This window comes from Eleutherodactylus coqui, chromosome 6 (genome assembly GCF_035609145.1).
Source record: "Eleutherodactylus coqui strain aEleCoq1 chromosome 6, aEleCoq1.hap1, whole genome shotgun sequence".
NCBI classification, from domain to species: Eukaryota; Metazoa; Chordata; class Amphibia; order Anura; family Eleutherodactylidae; genus Eleutherodactylus; species Eleutherodactylus coqui.
In genome coordinates this window covers 70,419,049-70,443,925 of record NC_089842.1, presented here as the reverse complement: position 1 = coordinate 70,443,925, position 24,877 = coordinate 70,419,049, and the positions used below count along the sequence as shown (strand labels likewise).

The 24,877-nt window shown below is 45.5% G+C and overlaps 2 protein-coding genes across 2 annotated transcripts in view; one reads left to right on the top strand and one right to left on the bottom strand.

Annotated features, from left to right (window-relative positions):
* LOC136632226 (t-SNARE domain-containing protein 1-like) overlaps positions 1-24,877 on the top strand; it is a 249,357-nt gene that overhangs the window by 184,070 nt on the left and 40,410 nt on the right. The gene's annotated exons all lie outside the window — the stretch shown is intronic.
* Positions 5,031-20,317, bottom strand: LOC136632223 (t-SNARE domain-containing protein 1-like). Its single transcript, XM_066606957.1, has 4 exons — positions 20,264-20,317; positions 10,575-10,662; positions 9,026-9,508; positions 5,031-7,477 (listed from the first exon to the last, which is right to left on the bottom strand). The coding sequence occupies exons 3-4, from the start codon at positions 9,450-9,452 to the stop codon at positions 6,927-6,929; spliced, it is 978 nt and encodes a 325-aa protein (XP_066463054.1). The 5' UTR covers positions 9,453-9,508; positions 10,575-10,662; positions 20,264-20,317; the 3' UTR covers positions 5,031-6,926.

Below are 24,877 nucleotides of genomic sequence, written 5' to 3'. Positions count from 1 at the left end.
CAAGGGCATCAGCAGGGCAGGTTGCAAGAGGCAGTGCGGTGGCCAGGGCCAGGGGTAGAGGCAGGGCCAGACCGAATAATCCACCAAGTGTTTCCCAAAGCGCCCCCTCGCGCCATGCCACCCTGCAGAGGCCGAGGTGCTCTAAGGTCTGGCAGTTTTTCACAGAGACGCCTGATGACCGACGAACAGTGGTGTGCAACCTTTGTTGCGCAAAGCTCAGCCGGGGAGCCAACACCAACAGCCTCACCACCACCACCATGCGCAGGCATATGATGGCCAAGCACCCCACAAGGTGGGACGAAGGCCGTTCAGCGCCTCCGGTTTGCACCCCTGCCTCTCCCCCTGTGCCCCAACCTGCCACTGAGATGCAACCCCCCTCTCAGGACACAGGCACTACCGCCTCATGGCCTGCACCCACACCCTCATCTCCGCTGTCCTCGGCCGCATCCAGCAGTGTAGTTCAGCGCACCGTCCAGCCGTCGCTTGCGCAAGTGTTCGAGCGCAAGCGCAAGTACGCCGCCACGCACCCGCACGCTCAAACGTTAACCATCCGCATCGCAAAATTCATCAGCCTTGAGATGCTGCCGTATAGGGTTGTGGAAACGGAGTCCTTCAAAAGTATCATGGAGGCGGCGGCCCCGCGCTACTCAGTTCCCAGTCGCCACTACTTTTCCCGATGTGCCGTCCCAGCCCTGCACGACCACGTCTCCCGCAACATTGTACGCGCCCTCACCAACGCGGTTACTGCCACGGTCCACTTAACTACGGACACGTGGACAAGCACAGGCGGGCAGGGCCACTACATCTCCCTGACGGCACATTGGGTGAATTTAGTGGAGGCTGGGACAGAGTCAGAGCCTGGGACCGCTCACGTCCTACCCACCCCCAGAATTGCGGGCCCCAGCTCGGTGCTGGTATCTGCGGAGGTGTATGCTTCCTCCACTAAAGCACCCTCCTCCTCCTCCTCCTCTGTCTCGCAATCAAGATGTGTTAGCAGCAGCATGTCGCCAGCAGTCGGTGTCGCGCGGTGTGGCAGCACAGCGGTGGGCAAGCGTCAGCAGGCCGTGCTGAAACTACTCAGCTTAGGCGATAAGAGGCACACGGCCCACGAACTGCTGCAGGGTCTGACACAGCAGACCGACCGCTGGCTTGCGCCGCTGAGCCTCCAACCGGGCATGGTCGTGTGTGACAACGGCTGTAACCTGGTGGCGGCTCTGCAGCTCGGCAGCCTCACGCACGTGCCATGCCTGGCCCACGTCTTTAATTTGGTGGTTCAGCGCTTTCTGAAAAGCTACCCACGCTTGTCAGACCTGCTCGTAAAGGCGCGCCGGCTCTGCGCACATTTCCGCAAGTCCCACACGGACGCTGCCACCCTGCGCACCCTGCAACATCACTTTAAGCTGCCAGTGCACCGACTGCTGTGCGACGTGCCCACACGGTGGAACTCTACGCTCCACATGTTGGCCAGGCTCTATGAACAACGGAGAGCTATAGTCGAATACCAACTCCAACATGGGCAGCGCAGTGGGAGTCAGCCTCCTCAATTCCTTTCAGAAGAGTGGGCCTGGTTGGCAGACATCTGCCATGTCCTTGGTAATTTTGAGGAGTCTACCCAGGTGGTGAGCGGCGATGCTACAATCATTAGCGTCACCATTCCTCTGCTATGCATCTTGAGAAATTCCCTGCAAACCATAAAGGCAGCTGCTTTGCGCTCGGAAACGGGGGCGGGGGAAGACAGTATGCCGCTGGATAGTCAGGGCACCCTCCTGTCTATTTCTCAGCGCGTACAGGAGGAGGAGGAGGAGCATGAGGAGGATGAGGAGGAGGGGGAAGAGACAGCTTGGGCCGCTGCTGACGGTACACCGGCTGATTGCCTGTCATCCTTTCAGCGTGTATGGCCTGAGGAGGAGGAGGAGGAGGAGGAGGAGGATCCTGAAAGTGATCTTCCTAGTGAGGACAGCCATGTGTTGCGTACTGGTACCCTGGCACACATGGCTGACTTCATGTTAGGATGCCTTTCTCGTGACCCTCGCGTTGCACGCATTCTGGCCACGACGGATTACTGGGTGTACACACTGCTCGACCCACGCTATAAGGAGAACCTGCCCACTCTGATTCCCGAAGAGGAAAGGGGTTCGAGAGTGTTGCTATACCACAGGACCCTTGCGGACAAGCTGATGGTAAAATTCCCAGCCGACAGCGCTAGTGGCAGAAGGCGCAGTACCGAGGGCAAGGTAGCAGGGGATGTGCGTAGATCGAGCAGCATGTACATCCCAGGCAGTGCAACAGTCTTTAAGGGCCTGGCCAGCTTTATGGCTCCCCACCAAGACTGTGTCACCGCTCCCCAGTCACGGCTGAGTCGGCGGGAGCACTGTAAAAGGATGGTGAGGGAGTACGTAGCGGATCGCACGACCATCCTTGGTGACGCCTCTGCCCCCTACAACTACTGGGTGTCGAAGCTGGACACGTGGCCTGAACTAGCGCTGTATGCCCTTGAGGTGCTTGCTTGTCCTGCGGCTAGCGTCTTGTCGGAAAGGGTGTTTAGTGCGGCTGGGGGAATCATCACAGATAAGCGTAGCCGCTTGTCAACCGACAGTGCCGACAGGCTAACACTGATCAAGATGAGCAAAGGCTGGATTGCCCCAGACTTCTGTTCTCCACCAGCGGACAGCAGCGATACGTAAGCAATACGTAGGCTGCACCCGCGGATGGAAGCTACGTTCTCTCTCACCATCCAAAACGGGGACATTTCTGCTTCATCAATCTGTGTCTAATATTCCTCCTCCTCCTCCTCCTGCTACTCCTCCTGAAACCTCACGTAATCACGCTGAACGGGCAATTTTTCTTAGGGCCACAAGGCTCACTCAAATAATTTTTCTGAACAATTTTTATAAGTTTCAATGCGCTTAAAAGCGTTGGAACTTTAACTTGAACCAATTTTTCGTTACACTGGGCTGCCTCCAGGCCTAGTTACCACTTAAGCCACATTAACCAAAGCGATTCACCTGCCATCTTGGTTGGGCATGGCCAATTTTTACTGAGGTACATTAGTACTGTTGGTACACCAATTTTTTGGGGCCCTCACCTACAGTGTAATCATAGTAATTTCTATGTTCTTCGCCTGCACTCATGGTACAGAAAGGTGTGTGGGGTTGGCCTACACTTTAGCTACATAAATGTAACTTGTGCCTTGGCTATACTAAGGCTACTGAAATGGAACTAAGACTGCGCTCCCACTATACTGCTGCTTCAGAATTGTTACTGGGGCCTGTCTTGAGTGCTACTATTGCTGACATGGAACGAAGACTGCGCTCCCGCTATACTGCTGCTTCAGAATTGTTAATGGGGCCTGTCCTGAATGCTACTATTGCTTACATGGAACGAAGACTGCGCTCCCGCTATACTGCTGCTTCGGAATTGTTACTGGGGCCTGTCTTGAGTGCTACTATTGTTGACATGGAACGAAGACTGCGCTCCCGCTATACTGCTGCTTCAGAATTGTTAATGGGGCCTGTCCTGAGTGCTACTATTGCTTACATGGAACGAAGACTGCGCTCCCGCTATACTGCTGCTTCGGAATTGTTACTGGGGCCTGTCTTGAGTGCTACTATTGCTGACATGGAACGAAGACTGCGCTCCCGCTATACTGCTGCTTCGGAATTGTTACTGGGGCCTGTCTTGAGTGCTACTATTGCTGACATGGAACGGACACGTGGAGAGGACACGTAGTGCCTCAAAAACATCCCCCTCCTCCTCCAACAGGGAAAACATTGTTGGCAAATGCCTTTGCATTGGTTCGTCTGGTGGCAGTCCAAGAATTTCACCTTTACCGACACAACAAGAGAGCCCCCACACCATCCCCCCGCCACGGCCCACTTAATCCTGGCCACATTCCGAAAACCAACAAAATACAACCGTGCTACTAGGTCCGCAGTCACCACCACATTACCACCAACGCGATTACTGTTAAGGTGCATATAACCACGGACACGTGGAGAGGACACGTAGTGCCTCAAAAACATCCCCCTCCTCCTCCAACAGGGAAAACATTGTTGGCAAATGCCTTTGCATTGGTTCGTCTGGTGGCAGTCCAAGAATTTCACCTTTACCGACACAACAAGAGAGCCCCCACACCATCCCCCCGCCACGGCCCACTTAATCCTGGCCACATTCCGAAAACCAACAAAATACAACCGTGCTACTAGGTCCCCAGTCACCACCACATTACCACCAACGCGGTTACTGTTAAGGTGCATATTACCAGTCTGACTGGGGCATGCAGACACCTTGACAGAATGAATAGTGTGTGGCACATAGGTTCCCCATTGCTATGCCCACGTGTGCAGCTCCTGATGGCGGTGGCACAGGATTCTATTTCTCATTGGTTCTGTACAGCATTGTGGGCTATCGCCCCGCCCCTATTAAAGAGGGTCGCTGCCTAGCCGTGCCAACCCTCTGCAGTGTGTGCCTGCGGTTCCTCCTCATGGCAGACGCACTTCTAAATAGACATGAGTGTGGCGTGGCATGAGGGCAGCTGAAGGCTGCGCAGGGACACTTTGGTGTGCGCTGTGGGGGGGAGGGGGGGCGGTTGGGCAGCATGTAACCCAGGAGAAGTGGCAGTGGAGTGTCATCCAGGCAGTGATTGTGCTTTGTTGTAGCTAGTGTGGTGCTTAGCAAAGGTATGCCATGCTAATGAGGGCTTTTCAGAAGTAAAAGTTGTTGGGAGGGGGGGGGGCCCACTCTTGCCGGTATTGTGGCTTAATAGTGGGACCTGTGAACTTGAGATGCAGCCCAACATGTAGCCCCTCGCCTGCCCTATCCGTTGCTGTGTCGTTCCCATCACTTTGTTGAATTGCCCAGATTTTCACACATGAAAACCTTAGCGAGCATCGGCGAAATACAAAAATGCTCTGGTCGCCCATTGACTTCAATGGGGTTCGTTGTTCGAAACGAACCCTCGAGCATCGCGGGAAGTTCGTTCCGAATAACGAGCACCCGAACATTTTGGTGTTCGCTCATCTCTAATTATAATACAATATCATTCAGTTATCATAATGGAAAACCACTACAAAGAACAATACTGGTTGTCTTAGGCTGCCTGTCCACGGGCAAGTTTTCATTGCGTTCCCCGTGGCGATATTCTAGCCGTGGGGAACGCAGTGAAAGATCTCCATAGCGTTGCTATGGAGAGGGCTTCCCCCCTGTCCACGAGCAGAGAATCATTGCGATTCTCTGCTCATGGCTGGCAAATAGCATCATGCTGTGATTTGCCGCGATTCTCCGTGGTTCTCTGCGGTCAGCCTATCTGTCAGATAGGCTGACCGGCGAAGATCAGTCTGCAGGTTCCTGCTCCCGGGCGGCGGCACCCGCGGCGGAGATCCGTCGCAGGATACCGCTACGCCTGTGGACAGGCAGCTCAAAACCACGTTTTTAATTCTTTTTTTTATTTTCTAATTGTAGATTCTTTTTTACTTTATTTTCTGAACATACATATGGGAGTGGCTATCTTGTCTGAGCTACTGTTAACTGCATTTAGAGTTAAGCTTTACAGCAGCCTCATAGGTCGTAGACACAAAGGACAGGAGGGCGACTCATTAACTTCTATGGGAGAGTGTTGTGGGCATGCTCTGTGACATGTGCAGAGGTAATTATAGGGAGGAGGAGGTGGGATATAATCATCAACTGTTGTGAATAGTGGATCCTGTGTTATCTATATACACATACTACCTTTCAGTGTAATACTGCCTGTGATGATAATGAGGTGACTGCTGAAACGTTTTCTCTACAGAACACGAAGTGTCAGATTACTATCAGGCTCAGTGGCTTATTTTTTAATATATGTAGTGACATACAAAAGTAAAAAAATCTTGGTTTTAACAATATATCACTTTCTGATGATACATTCCCTTTAAGAGATGAAAAGTATAAGGAAGATATGTCCTTCTCCAGCCCTTTGCATCCAGTTTTTGTTTTCGCTACAAATGACCGCATTACTGCTGCAGTTTAGTGTCTGTATTACAGTAACACCCAGGGCACGCTGCTGTTCTACTGGACCAAACTTAGATCACCATAGAACCCCATCGTTATCTAGGCTTATGGAGGGTGCTAGAGTTATGTCCGGATGAAACCCTCCTTATTTTCTACTCATGTAGGCCACTTTCACACGGCCGAGAAAGTCGTGCAAGATTGGTGCATTGCGAGACGCACAAATCTCGTTAGAATATGAACCCCACGCTTTTGAATGGAGTCATATACACGAGCTGTGCAGGAAAAATTGTGGCATGCTCTATCTAAGGCCCCCTATCCACGGCCGTTGTCAAATATCGCCAGCGATATTCTGCCGCGGGGGAAAAGGATAAGACCTGTCAGGTCTCTGCGGTGAGCCTATCTTGTAGATAGACTCACCGTGGAGAATGGCAGCATGCCGCGATTTAAATCCCACGAGTGGAGAATTGCTATGATTCTCCGCTCGTGGATACCGCGGCTGCGCTTTCCATAGCAACACTATGGAAAGCTTCACACAGCATGATCCAGTGGCAATCTATTGCCGGTGGATTCACACCCGTGGACATGCAGTCTTATTGCATTCCTCAGAACGCATTACTCATTGGTTTCAATGGGACTTTTAATGCATTGCATGGCTCTTGCATGCAAGGTCTCCCATTGAAACCAATGGGAAACACTTCCGATCCTCAATTGTACGTGAAACTTGTGCAAGAGAATCAGAATTTCACAGATGGGATACGTGGCGGTTTTACTTGAAAATCGCCTTGCATCCACGGGTAAAACGCAAGTTTCAAAGTGTGATATCGGGCCGTGTTTCTCGGCCCGATATCACATTCACCCGTGTTTAGGAAGCCATACTTGGATGATGTTTTTTATGGTAATTAGATCTGTTTAAAGCAGTTGGAGACGGGCTCTGGTCCTTAGTCCTCTTCATACCTGGAGTATCTGATATTGTTGCTGGAAAGAATTTTTTGAAAGTGTTTAACTTGGAAGGCGCTGTTCATCTCATCCAGTTTAGTACAGAGGAGATTCAGTTTGAGCTCCACCATTGCGCTGTGATCACTTGATGCCTTCTTCTGGGAAAAAAGTGTTTTCTGCAACTCTAGAAAGCTGCGCCTCACAAGATCGCGTGTTTTGCTCTGACTTTCAGTAAGATTCTTCTGCATGCTTTGTAGCACCTCAATGATATTCTTCTGCTGTGCTACTAACTGATCCATCTGAGTCTCTGGTTGTAGTTGTGACTCAGTGGCGGTATTCGGCAGTGTAGACCGGCTTACTGCCATGGGGTTGTGCCGATCACTTGCAGCCTGAGGCTCCTCATAAGACTGTGAAATTAATTCATCCTGGTAGCTGGTACTTGGCAAGCAAGTCGATGATTCAACTGATTTGTTTTGACTAGGAATAAATTCCTCTTCCGGGTCAATAATATAGCAGGAGGTCAAGATATTTTTATTAGAGGAAGCACATACTCCTTGAAAATACAAATAGAGAGAAGTAATAGTTATTTCCACCATGCACAGTTTTGATGTAAATTGGCTAAAAGAGCATTGTCCCTCAAATAAAAAAAATGTCTATATACCGTGTTTCCCCGATAGTAAGACACCCCCGATTGTAAGACGTATCGGGGGTGTCAGGGGGGTCGGCCAATGTAAGCCGTACCCCGAAAGTAAGACATACCGTAGAAAAAAAAAATCATTACTCACCTCCCCCGGCGTTCTGTCGCGCTCCGGCAGGATGTCGCTCGCTCCTCGTCCCCGGCGCAGCATTGCTTTCTGAATGCGGGGGCTTGAAATCCCCGCCTCCAGAAAGCTAATACACACGCCGTCAGCCAGTTACAGAATGGCTGTGATTGGCTGAAGGCGCACGTGGCCTCAGCCAATCACACTATTCAATGACATCATTGAATGGCTGTGATTGGCTGAAGGCGCACGTGGCTTCAGCCAATCACACCCATTCAATGATGTCATTGAATAGTGTGATTGGCTGAAGCCACGTGCGCCTTCAGCCAATCACAGCCATTCAATGCTGTCATTGAATGGCTGTAACTGGCTGACGGCGTGTGTATTAGCTTTCTGGAGGCGGGGATTTCAAGCCCCGCATTCAGAAAGCAATGCTGCGCCGGGGACGAGGAGCGAGCGACATCCTGCCGGAGCGCGACAGAACGCTGGGGGAGGTGAGTAATGATTTTTTTTTATTATAAGACATACCCCGAAAGTAAGACATAGTCTGGCTTTTGGGGATAAAAAGAAAGTAAGACACTGTCTTACTTTCGGGGAAACACGGTAATAAAAAACATTCATCAATAATTCCACAATGTAATATATGACTATTCTGCTATTTTGTGTAACTATTTGGGTCTATATTGTAAGAAACAGCAATGGGCAGTGTTTGATGTTGCAGCTAACAATATTCATTAGAGTAAAAGTGATCTGCAATACCAAATGCAGTTTATTAGTGGCAGAGTAGCTGCATACAGAACCTTATTTGTAGGGGGCTATATAGTGTTGCTATCCTGCCAATAATCTATCTTCTAGATTTTATGATAATGAAATGACTCTGCTCTTTCTTTCTCAATCTACACAACTAAGTTGAAATTGAAATTGTTGATTGACAGATATATATCAAAATATATTTTACAAATATTTTAAAATATATACGTTGTGATGATAGGTTTCTTATAAAAAGATAATGTAGGGAAATAAAAGTTGTGACTGATGTATTAGATGAATACTTTTCAGTCCCTGACCCCTGCACTGCCAGGTGATGTGGCTATGGGCTGTGTTGTGTGTGTCTCTCTCCATTAATTTCTAAGGGAGTTACATATAAATAATTTGTTGATCAGAAGACAATGACATTTTCTACTCTTTGCCTTTATTTTGTAACCGGCATTAAGAATCTGGTTGGTTTCCACTGGTAACAATTTTATGCTATCTCATGCATGATCTACCATAGTTGGTTCTTTAGCATGACAATCATTAGGGATAGATTTATAGTATTACACATAATAATAAATATTTACCTGTATCCGCTGAAGATTTGTCAGGGATTTTAATTTTTTGGCTATCACTTGCATCCATTTTATAGAACTTAGCCACCATTATCTGCCTTGAGGATAAAATGTCTTTGAGAGGCGGCATCGAACCATCCGTGGAGGACTGCGTTTTCTGCTTATCGATAATTTGCTTAACTTTCCTCTTGTAGTCCGCCCATCTCTTCTTGCATTTCTCCCTTGTGTGTCGCCTGCCACCTACTTTGTTAACCTCCTTTTGTACCCTATCCCAGATGGCATCTTTGCCAGCGGCATTAAGTGCTTTAGTTCCAAATAGTGGCCGAAAATGCTCTAGGGTTGTGTCTACAAGTTTATGGAGCTCAGGATCAGTAAACCTTTCCCTTTTTTTCTTGAGTGTTTGTATGATTGTTGATCCACTCTTCCCAATGTGAAACATACTTTCGTCCTGTTCTCCGCTGTTATTGATGGCTGGGGTAGAGCTAGGTCTCTCTTCTAAAAGACAAAACAAAAGTGCCATGTAACAAGTTATAGCTTGAGCTCTCCAATTAAATGATTTTCAGCAAAACTGGTGCTAGGTCAATGGCTTCTCTCGGTTCCTAATGTTGCAGACACAATGCCTGTAGTTCTGGTAAGAGTTCCTGGCTCTGATTGGCTCCTGGCTGCTACAGATCCGCTTCCTGGTCACGATAGTCAACCTGATGCACTTCCACAGGTACTTTAGGATCTATCACTGGATTACTATACCCAACCACCATCTAAGGGGAAGGTGGATAAAGCAAGAGCGTACACTTGACAGCAGCTCCGAAACCAGTAACCCTCCTGAACTGCTGCGTCACAGCTACTTGGCTCTAACAAAGGAAGAAAATGTGCTTTAGAAGCTGTGCATAGAGCAACATGCATATTGGGGCTTCTTTACACAACCATATTTTAGCGTGCTTTTACGCAATGTGTGGAGAATAGAACCCATTGATTTCAATGGGCTAATTCTCATTTTTCTTTTCCGTGTGCGGTTCTCTTGGGTGCAAAAAATTTAGGACCTGCTTAGAAGCCCCATAGAGGTCTTTAGGAGGTGTACACATATATATGCGTAGGTATGCGCAATATGCCGTGCAAACCCACGCACACTGGCACCTCGTTTGGCTTATTAGCCATTTAAATCAGGGTGTAGGGATTCCCCCGCCCATGTAAACTACCGGTGCCTGCGCAAATACACACAGTATTGTGCACAGGCACGATAGATAAGTACCCTTCTTCACTGCGCAAAACAGTTGCCCAGGAGCGAGCGTATTTTGTTATACGGCCATGTGAATGCGCCCTTATCTTGTAGAATTGCTGTGGATTTTCTATGGATTCTCAGCAAAATAGCAACTCTTGCTTTTCCTTAGAACCCACATTGGTGAACACATCGGAATTTCAGCTTTCAACACATTTTTTTTCCTTCCATCCCACCCGGATGACGATAGTACTGCATTTCCAAAGAACAGTGTAATTATATAAACCATGTCATTAATGTAGGCTCAGACGTGTTAGAGGCTCCATGGTATCCCATATATGTTACCTTTGTCAGTGAAGGGCTTTGATACGAAATAATCTGTAATTTTCACTAGACTTCTCGTCTGGTCATGTATGGTCTCAAGAGCTGGAAGCTGGGAAACAAAATACAGTTATAAAAATATATGATATGCAATAACAGTAGGATCAGGTATACTATGTTTCCCCGAAAATAAGACTCCATCTTATACTAATTTTTTCCCCCAAAGAGATACTATTTCTTATTTTCGGGGTAGGTCTTATTATACTTACCTAGCAGACTCGGTCCAGGTCCCTCCCGCTGCTCTCCGGAGCTCCGACACGCTGCCTGCAGTCCTCAGCCGCTCATACAACATCACTTCCTTGATACGGGATTCATGCAGACCAGAGCCGGCGCGTCACCAGTGACTTTCTGTGCGGGCCTATGTGAGGCTCGCACAAAGATAGGACATGCCACGATTTGTTTTCATGCAGTCAAATCGCAGATGTCTGCATAGAATTACGTGCACGCATACAATCCTATGGCAGCGTGCACGGGCGGAAATTCTGTGAGGAATCTCACTGTGGAATTTCCACCCGTCTGCATTCACCCTTATACAAAGAAGCTGCCGTCCAAATGTTATGTTTCTAACTTCAGTAGTTTCGGCTCCTTGTTGATGAATCAGTCAGTGAGTCAACATTTCATTTTGTATGTATAGATAAACATGATGCAGCTTATTTCTCTGCTCCCTCCAATAGACCCTCATTTAAGTTTGCTGCTGGTCTACAAGCTTTCACACCAGCAATATATCTCCTGTAGAATATCTGTCCCTAACAACAGAACACGTGTTATATAGGCTTATAAACGTCAATCCCTCAACGCATAAAGGACGCAGCATCCACGGCAAATGTATAGATCCTAAAAGAACACTTTATTCCATGCGGTCCAAATGATGGCAGACAGCGACGTTTCGATCCCTAAGGATCTTTGTCAAGCTCATCACATACACTAAAAACACAGGGTGCGTGGAATGATCCCGTCATGGCTAGCCTCAGGCTGTACCCGAATCAACCGCGCATGCGCGGGATTAACAAGCTCTCACGGGACTATGTTGGAGTCACAGTTCACCATACAAGCTCTGAACAGTGACGGTGCATGTGTTAAGCAGCTGCATAGTCAGTTACTAGGGTAACAATAGCTTTTACCTCGAGGGGAGTTGGACTGCGCAACAAGAGTCGTTTTTCTCCTCCGGTGATTGATCCCACTGTAGAGGCGTATAGTAAATTGTTTAAAGGGGAGCTCCAGAGACTTTGGAACAAGGCATATGCGTTTGGCCAGCACTCTAATCTGTCCAGAGAAGAATATGGAGCTTTGCGCTCTTCAGGTCAGGACACGAGTGTTACTATAAAACCGACCGATAGAGGCAGAGCAATGGTTGTCATGGACACCTTCGCATATGTGGCTGATACTTTGAGACAGTTAGGCGATGGCCAGATCTATGAACGCCTCAGAGGGCACCCTACATCCAAGTATCAGGCACAGCTATTGCTGATAATTGAGAAGGCACAATCTGCGGGGACAATTGATCACAAACTAGCCGAATTTCTATTTGTCAAATATTCCATTGCGCCCTGTTTATATGTTCTCCCATCCATAAACATTTAGACAATCCACCTGGGAGATGCACTGTCTCCAGGTGAGGTTCTTTATTCAACATCTCCTCTAGATTTTTGGATCATATATTAAGAGAACATGCAACGGGAGCGGCATCCTACATAAAAGATATGGGAGATTTTTTGGTCAAATTGAGTAGGATGGAAGTATTGGACACCACGATCTTGGTTACTTTGCACTGTCAGGACTGGTTAGGAACCAAGGGCAGGAAGTCCCTGCACCAGCCCTCTCCCCTGTCTCTGCCTACTTGCCCCCCTGGGCTAAACCCAAGGGCGACAACTGGGCGGTGGTCCCTACCCTGTACTAAGGGGAACACCGTGGAGAAGGAACAGAGAAGACCAACTAACCAAACGACAGAACAACACAATAATCTCAGAGTCAAGAATAGAAGGTTTAAATAGCTGACAACAGTGCAAGAAAGCCGAGGAGAAGACAAGATCAGAGTCAAGGGAAGCCAAGTCAGATACTAAGACAGAAATACTAGAGCGGGTGTTAGCAAACACGCTAATGGTCTGTCCACGCCTCCTAACAGGAGAACTCCGAGCCCGACCGCCAGAGCCCTGCCCTGGGGTGCAGAGGGACCCACACCACCGACCAGCCCGGACGCCCACAGCCACGGGGGAACCCCGAGTAGCGACACCGCGGCCGCCACCAGCGCCGGGAGGACTGACACGCCTGTGCCGGGCACCACCACCACCAGCAGTAAGCCTCCTCCTAACATGGACGTGGTGTCTTTATACATCAATATTACACATAACCGAGGCCTAGAGGCGTTCAGAGACTGCATAATGTCGTCACAGTGGTCCAATGCATGCCTGCAATTTGCCCTGACGCTGCTTGAATTCATTCTACAGAATAATTTTTTGTATTTAATAACATCTTTTGTAGGCAGCATCAGGGCACCACGATGGGGTCTAATTTGGCCCCGACTTATGCGGGCATGTATATGTATCACATTGAGAGGACGTTGATCTATGTATCTCCACACTGGAAGCACGTCTTGTGCTGGGGGAGATACATAGATGACATTTTCATCCTTTGAAACAGCACAGTTCATGAATTATTAGCATTCCATTAATTTCTTGACAAATTGTTACCAGAACTGAAATTAAGTTGACATGGTCCCCGGATGAGATCCAATTTTTGGATGCATGGGTAACCAAAAGGAGTGTCAATTTGGAGACAGACCTTTTTCGCAAAGAGACTGGCCGCAATAACTCGCTCCAATATACAAGTTGCCATGCTAGGAGCCTTGTTGAAGGGCTACCATGCAGTCAATGTCTGAGGGTCCGCAGAATTACCACGGAGGAGAAAGGGGATCTCCAACTTGATGAAATGTGCAGCAAATTTCTCGCTAATGGGTATCCAGAGAGGATAGTCAAATCAGCTGCTGACAGGGCAAGGTCAATACTGCGTTCTGAGTTTTTGTTTTCGAAAGCCAGGGAACCGAAACCTCCATGAATTTCATTTGTATTGACCTATGGACCTTTAAGTAGAAGAATTTTGTCCATTATCCAACGTCATTGTTCGATCCTAAGCAAGAACTGTCCATCAGTGGAGGAATTTCATAGACGAATTTTAGAGACGTGGCACGAGCATCCGGGACAGATTGGTACACAGTCAGGGTGTGATTCCCAGACAAAATCCAACAGTGTTGGGACAATCTAAGAGAGGTAATTTTCCCTGTCTCGGATACTCGTGCTGCAACAACCTCTTGAGTGGTGATTCGTTTAACCATCCACGTACTGGCAGCAAGTATCAAATTAGGAGGAGATACACGTGCCGATCCACCAATGTAATATATATGGTGATATGCCCTTGTGGCTTGACATACATAGGGGAGACAACAACAGAGATCTGCACACGTATCTTAAACCATAAAAGCACAATCAGAAACCGGAAAATCGACTTGCCCATCCCTAAACGTTTTGCGGCTGCGGGTCATGCTGTCAGCCAGCCTAAATTTAGAGTAATTGATGATGTCCCTGTGAGCATTACGGGAGGCGATCGAGAAAAAATTCTAAAGCAGAAAGAAATGAGATGCATCTTCAATTTAGACACGCAGTCACCTAATGGTCTGAATATTGATTATAGTACCATGATATGCTTATGATTATGTATTGTTGCAGTTTTGAACCCTGTTTTGGCCTACTGTTGACTGAATATATACACTTTTTTTATTTATTATTTCTTGTTAGGTGCGTCCGTCGTTGGGCCTGTCCCGGAGAGTTGTGTACCACAAATATGCTGCAATAAATTAGAGCAAACCTTTGGGCAGATTGGGGTACAGTTTAAAGGGTCGATGCAGTTACATGATGTATAAGCATAGTGCTGAAAAGAGCCTTCTCCGATGTTGTGATATAAATATGTTTTTGCTATATATATGACTAGCTGATATATCCGGCTTCGCCTCAGTTAATTTGGTACTGGGGTTTATCTGGTGTTCACATGGGAAATCTTATGAAGTCGTGGTTACTTTAGAGATACCGAGGAAAAAAATATGTTCACCATTTTGTTTGGTTCTTTGCGTTACCCAGGAAACACCATGTGGAGGTAACCATGTGACGTATATAAAATAAAAAATTAAATTAAAAAGAGTTGTAAAAAACAAATAAGAAAACAATTGAATTTTAAAAGGAAATAATAATTCCTCATTAAAACTAAAAAGGTAGATTTTTGAAAATGTCAAGCCACAGAATGTACCACCTCTCACACGCTGCTCATAGCATACAGATCAGATAGATTCCTCTCAGTGTATAGGCAGATAGGAGAGAGATTTATCTCTGACTGTATATGAAAATGTAATCCCCAGAATGTGCCACCTCACACACGCTGCTCATAACATACAGATCAGATAGATTCCTCTCAATGTATAGGCAGATAGGAGAGATAATTATCTCAGACTGTATGTGAAAATGTCACCCCACAAAATGTCCACCTCACACACGCTGCTCATTACACACAGGTCAGTTAGATTCCTGTCAGTGTATAGGCAGATAGGAGAGAGATTTATCTCAGACTGTATGTGAAAATGTCACCCCACAGAATGGGCCACCTCACACACTCTCCTCATTTTTACCCAGAAAGGTAACGCCCCTTTTTATTCAAATTTCCTATGCAGACTGAAGGTTGCAGCCCCCTGTTATACTTAAAGGCATACTCCATCCCAGCAGTCCATGTCCACTTCCTTTTGTACTTTACAGCCTTTCAATACATACGACAGTAAGTTTTATTCCTGTCAGTATATACTCATATTTCTAAATGCATTTTGTTTTGCTGAGACGATAACTGTCTCATATATTGCAGGATACAGATATGTTATTAGTTACATAACATAGGAATGGTCATGCCAAATTTCAAGTTTGTGCAGTACAGATGTGTGTTATTAGTTACATTACATAGGGTGTCACTTACTTTTATGCATAGGATTGAATAATCAAGTTGCAACCCTTTAAATTTCAAATATTTAATACGAAAAGAATGGTCATGGCAAATTTCCCATTTGTGCGGTAAAAATTTGTGTAATTATTTGTTGCATCAGGAAGTGAGAGAATTAGATTACGTACGTAAAATTTGGACGCTAATTCTTTTGTGCTTAGAACTGAATAATCGAGTTGCAACCCATTAACTTTTCCTACTTATGACATAATCAATGCTCCTGCCAAATTTCTATAACATTGGGGAGTAAGAGAATTAGATTATGTACATAAAATTTGGACGCTAATTCTTTTGCACTTAGAATTATATAATCGCGTTGGGACCCATTAGCTTTTCCTATTCATGACATAATCAATGCTCGTGCCAAATTTCTATGACATCGGGAAGTGAGAGAATTAGATTTCGTATGTAAAATTTGGACGCTAATTCTTTTGCGCTTAAAATTGAATAATCGAGTTGGGACCCATTAGCTTTCCCTATTCATGATATAATCAATGCTCGTGCCAAATTTCATGCTTCTACGATATCAGGAAGTGAGAGAATTAGTGGCGAGTCAGTCAGTCAGTGAGTCAGTCAGTGAGTCAGTGAGTCAGTGAGGGCTTTCGTCTTTATATATATAGATAAACTCATTTGAATACTATTTAATAAAGATAGAAGTGAGAAATCCTTATTCCTTAATTCCTTTATATACTGGTGTTATATGGAAGGTAATTGGTGCTGGTATAAACAACTGTTGTGGGGCCAGATTTATCTAGTGGTCGAGGGGCTAGATATTAAACAATCCCTTTTAGATAATTCTTGAAAGACCTACTATACTTTTGGATATGGCGCCTAGGGCACCAGTCATTATATTTCGCTGCTGAGCCTGCGGTTGCTAGCGTTATTATGGTACTGCTGATGTGAGATTAATTGTAGTATCTCGGGAGTGTGGGAGATATAAGGAAGCTATTGTTACCCTAGTAACTGACAACACGGCTGCTTTACGCATGCGCCGTCACTGTTCAGAGTTTCTATGGTGAACTGTCACTCCGAAGAAGTCCCGCGAGAGTTTGCAAATCCTGCGCATACACGGTCGGTTCGGATCATACTACGCGCCCTGATGACGGGCCATATGCGTAGTTTCTGATACAGCACCGGTGTGATATGCATTCTCCGGCACAGATTGATGATGAAATGCACAGCTGATCATCATTTTATTGGTATGTAATTAGTATGTAGATGGGGGTGTATATAAGCATGTGTTTTTAGTGTATGTGATGAGCTTGACAAAGATCCTTACGGATCAAAACGTCGCTGTCTGCCATCATTTGGACCGCATGGAATAAAGTGTGCTATTAGGATCTATACATTTGCCGTGGATGCTGCGTCCTTTATGCGTTGAGGGATTGAAGTGACAGCTGGATTTAGGATCCAGTGCGGGGAGGCTATGCATCCATTCATTGTGTTTATACCGCTCGGTATTTATTTACTTGCTGAAATGTGTGCTGCTGTACAATTTTATTGATGCGCATAGGCTTATAAATGTGATGCAGCTGCTTTCTCTGGGCCCTCTAATATACCCCTGGTATACAGGCTTTCACATCAGTATCAATATATCATCTGTAGAATATCTGTCCCTAACAGACTACATGTTATATAGGCATATAAACATGATCTAGCTTCTTTCTCTGGTCCCTCCAATATAACCCCAGTATACAAGCTTTCACACCAGCAGCAATATGTCCTCTCTCTGTAGAATATCTGTCCCTAACAACAGACCACATGTTATATAGGCATATAGACGTGATGCAAATTCTCTGTCCTGTGCTTAACTGTAAAATGGCTGTTGGTTACACTGTGCCTGTGTTACATATGGTTAGGTCATGTGATACAGGCGTCCAATGAAACTGCTGCTCATATGCAAGAGGGCGGACACAGTGACATCGCAAGGCACCCTGGCTGATGATTGGCTGAACACTGACCTCTGCAGCAGACATTATGGGTTTTTTGCTAATAATTGGTTTGACTTTACCAATTTACTAACTTTGCTAAAATTGGGGGGCTTTTATTGCCTGGCTGATCAAGGTGAGCAACACTATTCATGGCCTATCCTGAGGATTGGTCACCGATACAGATGTAGCAAAGTTTAACCTGGATCTTAAGACATTAAGATGACTTTCTGTGTCCTTTGAGGTGCTTTACAATGGTTTTTGTTGTGTTAAGATGAAAATATCTCTTCAATGGTTTAAGATAAGATAACTTGTCACAGAAAGTTATTACAATCAACTTAAACTCTGCAACAACTATAGTTCAGAAGGGGATAACCCCTTTAAATATACAATATCAAATATCTTCTAGTTTTTATGTCTCATATAACTTTTTTTTTCCGGCATACGGTATGTGCCTGGAAAGCTCTCAGCCCCACCATTAAACTCTGGAATAATAGAAACGTGTTCTCTAGAGTAATTAATTATGGTTCACTACTAATCTGTTTCTTCAAATATAACCCCTAGCCTAATTTTCAGGGAGGCTTGAAATATAAGCCCTACCCTGAAAATAAGCCCTAGCTACACTACATTAAAAAAAAACAATTCCCATGTCCCTCCCGCTGCTTTCTAGAGGTTCGGCACAGTTCACATAGTCCTCAGCCAACATCACTTCCTAATAATGGGATTCATAATTCCCACCTCCAGGAAGCGATGGCTCGGATTCGTTCTTCTAGCGCTGCTCAGCCAATAAATGCAGCGCTGGATGAACCAATGCGATGGCTGTGATTGGTCGTGTCTCAGCCAATTCATAAATCCCGCCTCTACAACGCGATCGCTGCTGATTGGTTCTTCCACCACTGTTTAGCTAATCAATGCAGCGCTGGATAAACCAATCACAGCCATCGCATTGGTTCATCCAGCATTGCTTTGACTGACTGAGCAGTAGGGACATCGATCCCTGCAACCTTTAGTACACAGGACACCTGGTTATTTGGTGGACAGTGAACGTGCCATCCAGATCATGCAGAGTGTGGTTTGGTTGCCCAGTTATAGATGGGTTCTGTGCGACGTTGGTAATTTGTACTCTTGCATTCCTCACCACGTGGCCATGGAAGCAGTCAAATTCCATTTAAATAAATACATCAATATGATTTACATCTAAAAAATCTTATATTGGAGAGTGGATTTTTTTTATTGAAGCATAATTCCTTTATGTTTGATACTAAATTTTATTTACAGGTTTCTGGTGCCCCTATGGGGTCTAAATCCTCCCCCACCAGTGCTATCATAGTAATGAGTTGGTGGGAGGAATTTTTTTTATTTTTTCTGATGACGATCCTTTCCATGGCCACATGGTACACTATCATCGTTATATTGACGATATAATAATCATTCCGAGGAACACTATAAATGATGCTACTGGGGGGACCGTGGAGAGCTTTGGAGAGTATATAAACAATAACGAGTGTAATCTTAAATTCACGTTAACTACCAGCGACACAAGCACTCCTTTCTTGGATCTCTTTTAGAGGTGAGTGAGCATGTCTGTTAGGGCAACTACTCGAGCGAGGATCTCTCTTTTTTTGAATAACTGCCTACTTGTTTGAAAAGATTTAGGGAGCGGCAAGAGGGGGGGGGTGGGGGAGAGATTTCTGTGGTCTTCTGTGTGTAGAGCTGTGGCAAAAGGCAGGCAAAGTAGGCAACTGCCTAGGGGAGGGGTTCAGCCTAATTAATTCAAAAACAATGCACTTCTTAAAAATTGAATGACATTCCTGAGTGTCCGATAATACTGTTTGATGCCATCTATGGATGTAACACACAGACATAATATGTATGCTCCACAGAGCCAAATATGTATGTTAGGTCAGGTTCATACTTGCGCTGTGACCTATGTTCGGAGGTTCAGTGGCAGATCCAGCACAAAGTACCAGAACAAATAGCACTGCATGCAGTGCTTTTTTCTTTTGGTAAAATGCCGGGTAGCTGAGTGGAAACCGAAGGGATCATGTTATAGTCATAGAATCATAGAATGGTGGATTTAGAAGAGACCTCTAGGGTCATCGGGTCCAACCCTCATTGATCACCCTCACTGTCAACATATTTTTTCTAATATCTAATCTGTGTCTCCTCTCCTTCAGTTTCATCCCATTGCTTCTGGTCTATCCTAGCCAATAGTGTCTGCTCGGTGTTTTATTTGGTTCCCTCATAACATGGATCCGTTTAGCCTGGGGATTCCCTTTTTCTGCTCCCAGAACTAAGAAAGAAGACAAAATCTCCGACAGAGATATGAACCTGGCCTTACCTGGTGACTCAGAGCTGATGAGCGATTGTCCATGCACCTATTATCTGACTATCATGTTACAATTGCCAAGCCTAGGGGTATATCCTAAATGCCCTGCTTTAGGCACCAAGAGAGCTCGTCTCTTCCCTGACTGTAGAGTCCGGCAGTGGGAACGCTGAAGCAGTGACATTTACTATCTCACATTCATTATCCTGAAGGTGGAACTAAAAATGTAACTCCAGTTCTGATATCAAAGAACAATATATTTCCATATATAAATGCCTGTATTCAGAACCTGTGAGATTGCAGTTAAAACTTCATATATATTTACAAGCCCCCTTCCCAAGAGAAAACACCTAATGTAACATTGAACTTACCTGCTTGTCTGCTTCAGGAGACTGAAAGAAACTTAAAGCTGTTCCTTACACTTTCGGTTCGAATGAGTCATGATTTTTTTTTTACATTCACACCCAACAATCAGCAGATCCTCCTTCACTTATTCTCTGTACAGATTGATACTTAGTTAAATTTGCAAAGGAAATATACCTTTTAACCCCTTAGTGACAGCCCCATTGCCTTTTTACGTTTTAGCTAAGTCGGCTTTAATCCTAGAGGACATAAACACATGCATCCTCTTTGGATTAAAGCCCTCTTAGCTGGGGACGTGACAGTCTGGCATTTTGCCGGCGGTGGCATGCGCAGAATTTCAAGAAGCTCCACAGAGGGGGAACACGTCGGGGTTCAAATACGGAGGCCTTTGGTAAAAAGTTTCACCTCCTCTCACCAATCGCATTGGTGAGGGGAGATGAAACTTCAACTTTTTTTTTACTTTTACGTGATCGCCATTATCCATTGGCTAACAGCGAACACGTGACCAGGAACTGCTAAACACGGCCCCCCGTGAAATCTCCAGGCTCTCGGCTAAGTTTTATAGCCAAGAGCAGGGAGATTGTAAATTACCCTGGCAATCCACAGATTTGGCGCATGCGTCTGCCGCTTTGGCGATGGGCGCGTGCACAGAAGCTGGGAGAGGGTCTGTGGATAAATCCGGGGGCCTTAGGTATGTAATTTTATCCTTCCTCATGGATATGATCCGTGAGGGGAGATAAAACGTAAGCTTTGTAAACAATTTTCCCTTTTTAACACCTTTTTTTTGCTTTAAATGATCACTGTTTAAATGATCACATCCCTGGTGACAACTCTCTGCTCCTGGCTACACATGGTAGCCAGGAGCAGAGGATTTTCAAATTTCCCGGGTCCTGAGCCCCTCTGTGCACGCGCCCGATGATTGACGTCGAGCGCGCATGCGCCGAAGGGGACTTCTGCTCCCAGAAGATCAGGACATCGTGGAGGAACCGGAATTAGTATTTTCACCTCCCCTCATGGATTGGATCCATGAGGGGAGGTAAAAGTAAATTTTCTTCAACTTCTTTCAACTTTTTTGTGATCGCTGCTATACATTGCGGTCCCCGGGAACATCTCCTGGTTCCCGGCTACCTTTAGGAGCTGGGAGCCAGGAGATTTTAAATTTGCCGTGGCTCCTGGCCTTCTGCGCATGCGTGTGACGTTATTCGTCTGGTCCGTAAGTGCAGAAGAGCGGCGACTGGTTCCGGAAGACCTCCTCACCACGGGACACCTCGGAGAAGGCGGGTGATTAATTTCAGCTGCCCTGCTGGATCCGATCCATCAGGGCAGCTGAATCTTTAACTTTTTGTAACTTTTTTTACTTTATTGCGATCGGCGCTATCCAGTGGATAGCGCCAATTGCATTGCCTGGGGGGAACTGCCCGCAGCCCAGTATGACAGCTCCATGCTGTTGTCTACCTGCGGACTCCGACAACATGGAGCTGTCACGTCCTCAGCTAAGAGGGCTTTAATCCAAAGAGGATGCATGTTTTTTGTCCTCTAGGATTAAAGCCCACTTAGCTAAAACGTAAAAAGGCAATGGGGCTGTCACTAAGGGGTTAAAAGGTATATTTCCTTTGCAAATTTAACTAAGTATCAATCTGTACAGAGAATAAGTTAAGAAGGATCTGCTGCTTGCTGGGTGTGAATGTAAAAAAACAAATCATGACTCATTCTGACCGAAAGTGTAAGGAATGCCTTGAGGTTTCTTTCAGTCCCATGAAGAAGACAAGCACGTAAGTTCAATGTTACATTAGTTGTTTTCTCTTGGGAAGGGGGCTTGTAAATATACATGAAGTTCTAACTGCAATCCCACAGGTTCTGAACACAGGCATTTATATATGGAAATGTATTGTTCTTTGATGTCAGAACTGGAGCTGCATTTTTAGTTCCACCTTCAGGATAATGAATGTGAGATAGTAAATGTCACTGCTTCAGCGTTCCCACTGCCGGACTCTACAGTCAGGGAAGAGACGAGCTCTCTTGGTGCCCAAAGCAGGGCATTTAGGATATACCCCTAGGCCATGGAATTCTAACATGATAGTTAGATAATAGGTGCATGGACAATCGCTCATCAGCTCTGAGTCACCAGGTAAGGCCAGTTTCACATCACTGTCGGAGATTAAGTCATCCTTCTTAGTTTGGGGAGGAGAAAAATGGAATTCCCAGGCTAAACGGATCCATGTTATGATGGAACCGAACAACACTGAGCAGACCCTATTGACTAGGATAGACCAGAAGCAATGGGATGAAACTGAAGGAGAGGAGACACAGATTAGATATTAGAAAAAAAAATGTTGACAGTGAGGGTGATCCATGAGGGTTGGACCCGATGACCCTAGAGGTCTCTTCTAAATCCACCATTCTATGAATCTATGACTATAACATGATCCATTCGGTTTCCTCTCAGCTGCCCGGCATTTTACTGGAAGAAAAAGCACTGCATGCAGTGCTATTTGTTCTGGTACTTTGTGCTGGATCTGCCACTGAACCTCCGAACATAGGTCACAGCGCAAGTATGAACCTGACCTAACATACATATTTGGCTCTGTTGAGCATACATATTATGTCTGTGTGTTACATCCATAGATGGCATCAAACAGTATTATCGGAAACTCAGGAATGTTATTCAATTTTAATGGAGTGCATTGTTTTTGAATTAATTAGGCTGTACCCCTCCCCTAGGCAGTTGCCTACTTTGCCTGCCTTTTGTCACAGCTCTACACACAGAAGACCACAGAAATCTCTCCCGCCCCCTAAATGTTTTCGAACGAGTAGGCAGTTACTCAAAAAAAGCGATGCTCGCTCGAGTAGTTGCCTTAACCGAGCATACTCGCTCATCTCTAAAAGAGATCCAAGAAAGGAGTGCTTGTGTCGCTGGTAGTTAACGTTTATTTAAGATTACACTCCTTATTGTTTATATACTCTCCAAAGCTCTCCACGGCCCCGCCAGTAGCATCATTTATAGTGTCCCTCCGAATGATTATTATATCGTCAATATAACGATGATAGTGTACCATGTGGCCATGGAAAGGATCGTCATCAGAAAAAATAAAAAAAATTCCTCCCACCAACTCATTACTATGATAGCACTGGTGGGGGAGGATTTAGACCCCATAGGGGCACCAGAAACCTGTAAATAAAATTTAGTATTAAACATAAAGGAATTATGCTTCAATACAAAAGATCCACTCTCCAATATAAGATTTTTTAGATGTAAATCATATTGATGTATTTATTTAAATGGAATTTGACTGCTTCCATGGCCACGTGGTGAGGAATGCAAGAGTACAAATTACCAACGTCGCACAGAACCCATCTATAACTGGGCAACCAAACCACACTCTGCATGATCTGGATGACATGTTTACTGTCCACCAAATAACCAGGTGTCCTGTGTACTAAAGGTTGCAGGGATCGATGTCCCTACTGCTCAGTCAGTCAAAGCAATGCTGGATGAACCAATGCGATGGCTGTGATTGGTTTATCCAGCGCTGCATTGATTAGCTAAGCAGCGGTGGATGAACCAATCAGCAGCCATCGCGTTGTAGAGGCGGGATTTATGAATTGGCCATCGCATTGGTTCATCCAGCGCTGCATTTATTGGCTGAGCAGCGCTAGAAGAACAAGTCCGAGCCATCGCTTCCTGGAGGTGGGAATTATAAATCCCGAAATTAGGAAGTGATGTTGTACGAATGGCAGAGGACTATGTGAACTGCTCCGAACTGTGCCGAACCTCTAGAAAGCAGCAGGAAGGACCTGGGCTCAGCCTGCTAGGTAATGTTTTTTTTAATGTAGTGTAGCTAGGGCTTATTTTCAGGGTAGGGTTTATATTTCAAGCCTCCCTGAAAATTAGGCTAGGGCTTTTTTGAAGAAACTGGGTAGTAGTGAACCGTAATTAATTACTCCAGAGAACACGTTTCTATTGTTGCAGAGTTTAATGGTGGGGCTGAGAGCTTTCCAGGCACATACCGTAAGTATGCCAAATGTAGTGTTTAACTGTACTGTGAACATACACTTGGGAGGAGTGAAAAAACTGCAAGAAAAAAGTTACATGAGATATAAAAACTAGAAGATATTTGATATTGTATATTTAAAGGGGTTGTCCCCTTCTGAACTATAGTTGTTGCAGAGTTTAAGTTGATTGTAATAACTTTCTGTGACAAGTTATCTTATCTTATACCATTGAAGAGATATTTTCATCTTAACACAACAAAAACCATTGATCAGCACCTCAAAGGACACAGAAAGTCATCTTAATGTCTTAAGATCCGGGTTAAACTTTGCTACATCTGTATTGGTGACCAATCCTCAGGATAGGCCATGAATAGTGTTGCTCACCTTGATCAGCCAGGCAATAAAAGCGCCGCAAAATTAGTAAATCCAAATTAATTTTAAGCAAAAATCCCATAATGCCTGCTGCAGAGGTCAGTGTTCAGCCAATCATCAGCTAGGGTGCCTTGCGATGTCACTGTGTCCTCCATCTTACATATAAGCAGCAGTTTCATCAGACGCCTGTATCACATGACCTAACCATATGTAACACAGGCACAGTGTAACAAACAGCCATTTTACAGTTGAGCACA

What these genes read in the sequence shown, in the direction of transcription:
- LOC136632223 (XM_066606957.1), bottom strand. Translation starts at nt 9,452, where the DNA reads ATGTTTCACATTGGGAAGAGTGGATCAACAATCATACAAACACTCAAG. An exon ending in CAAATCTTCAGCGGATACAG is followed by an intron (nt 7,478 to 9,025) that starts GTAAATATTTAT and finishes TGTATTTTCAAG; the next exon opens with GAGTATGTGCTTCCTCTAAT.